This window comes from Myotis davidii, unplaced genomic scaffold (assembly GCF_000327345.1).
Source record: "Myotis davidii unplaced genomic scaffold, ASM32734v1 scaffold327, whole genome shotgun sequence".
In the NCBI taxonomy this organism is placed as follows: domain Eukaryota; kingdom Metazoa; phylum Chordata; class Mammalia; order Chiroptera; family Vespertilionidae; genus Myotis; species Myotis davidii.
The window spans coordinates 2,425,076-2,425,869 of record NW_006298628.1 but is presented as its reverse complement, the minus strand read 5'-3'; the positions used below and the strand labels follow the sequence as shown (position 1 = coordinate 2,425,869).

Sequence of the window (794 nt, the reverse complement as noted above, 5' to 3'; positions counted from 1 at the left end):
TCCAAGCCTGGTTTGCCCCCTGGGTCCCGCGGCCCCGGAAGGGAGAAGGGAAGTGAGGGTGCCCCCGCGCGCTCTTGTCCGAGAGAGGGCACACGGCCGTGCTCCTGTCCAGCCTCCCCCCGCCCCGGACCATCCAGAGGTTTGGGCACACGGCTGAGTCCGCGCGCTCCTCCGCAGACAGGCCCCTTCTGTTAACTCGGACCTCCGACGGGGTGGGGCCTGGGGGGCTCCGCGGCCGACAGGGGGGCACACATCGCTCGATTCCCCGCGCAGGCTTCCGAGTCACCCAGACGCGGTTGGAATCCCAGCTCCACTTCCCAGCTCATCAGCCCCGCGTTGCCTCAGTTTCCCTTTCCTAAAAGTGGAGCTGATAACAGGACTCACCTCGTAGGGCTGTTGTGACGAATAAATGGCACCACGTCAATAAGGCGGCTAGTGCCGAGCCCGTACCGAGTACCCTCAACAGGGCTGCGGGCACTACTGGCACCCTCTCCACCTCTCCGGGGCGCGCGCCAGGGGCTGGTGTGTCCCGGTGAGGTTTGGGACTCCCCAGACGCCGGCACGCAGGTTTGGACTTGCTGGCGCCCAGCTAGTCTCCTCGACAGACCCAGAGGTGGGCGGGGGCTGGTGGTGACGTGGACTTGGGGACCTACCCGAGCTCTCCGGGCCTCCACCTGCCCTGCTGGAGACTTTGCGGTCGGTGCCAGGCGGGGCAGTCGGCGGGGAGGCTGCGGGCTGGGCTCCAGCAGCTCGGCCGCTCCTTCCGAGGCGGCGTGATCGGGATGACCTTGTGC

General features: G+C 67.8%; 1 protein-coding gene across 2 annotated transcripts in view; it reads left to right on the top strand.

Moving 5' to 3' along the window:
- Nucleotides 1–387: 387 nt before the first annotated feature.
- B4GALNT2 (beta-1,4-N-acetyl-galactosaminyl transferase 2) overlaps nucleotides 388–794 on the top strand; it is a 26,855-nt gene continuing 26,448 nt past the window's right edge. For both annotated transcript variants that reach the window (XM_015570863.1, XM_015570862.1), the window contains exon 1: nucleotides 388–793. In XM_015570863.1, coding sequence (XP_015426349.1) covers nucleotides 783–793 — 11 coding nt within the window. In that variant the 5' untranslated portion in view covers nucleotides 388–782. The remainder of the gene's footprint in view (nucleotide 794) is intronic.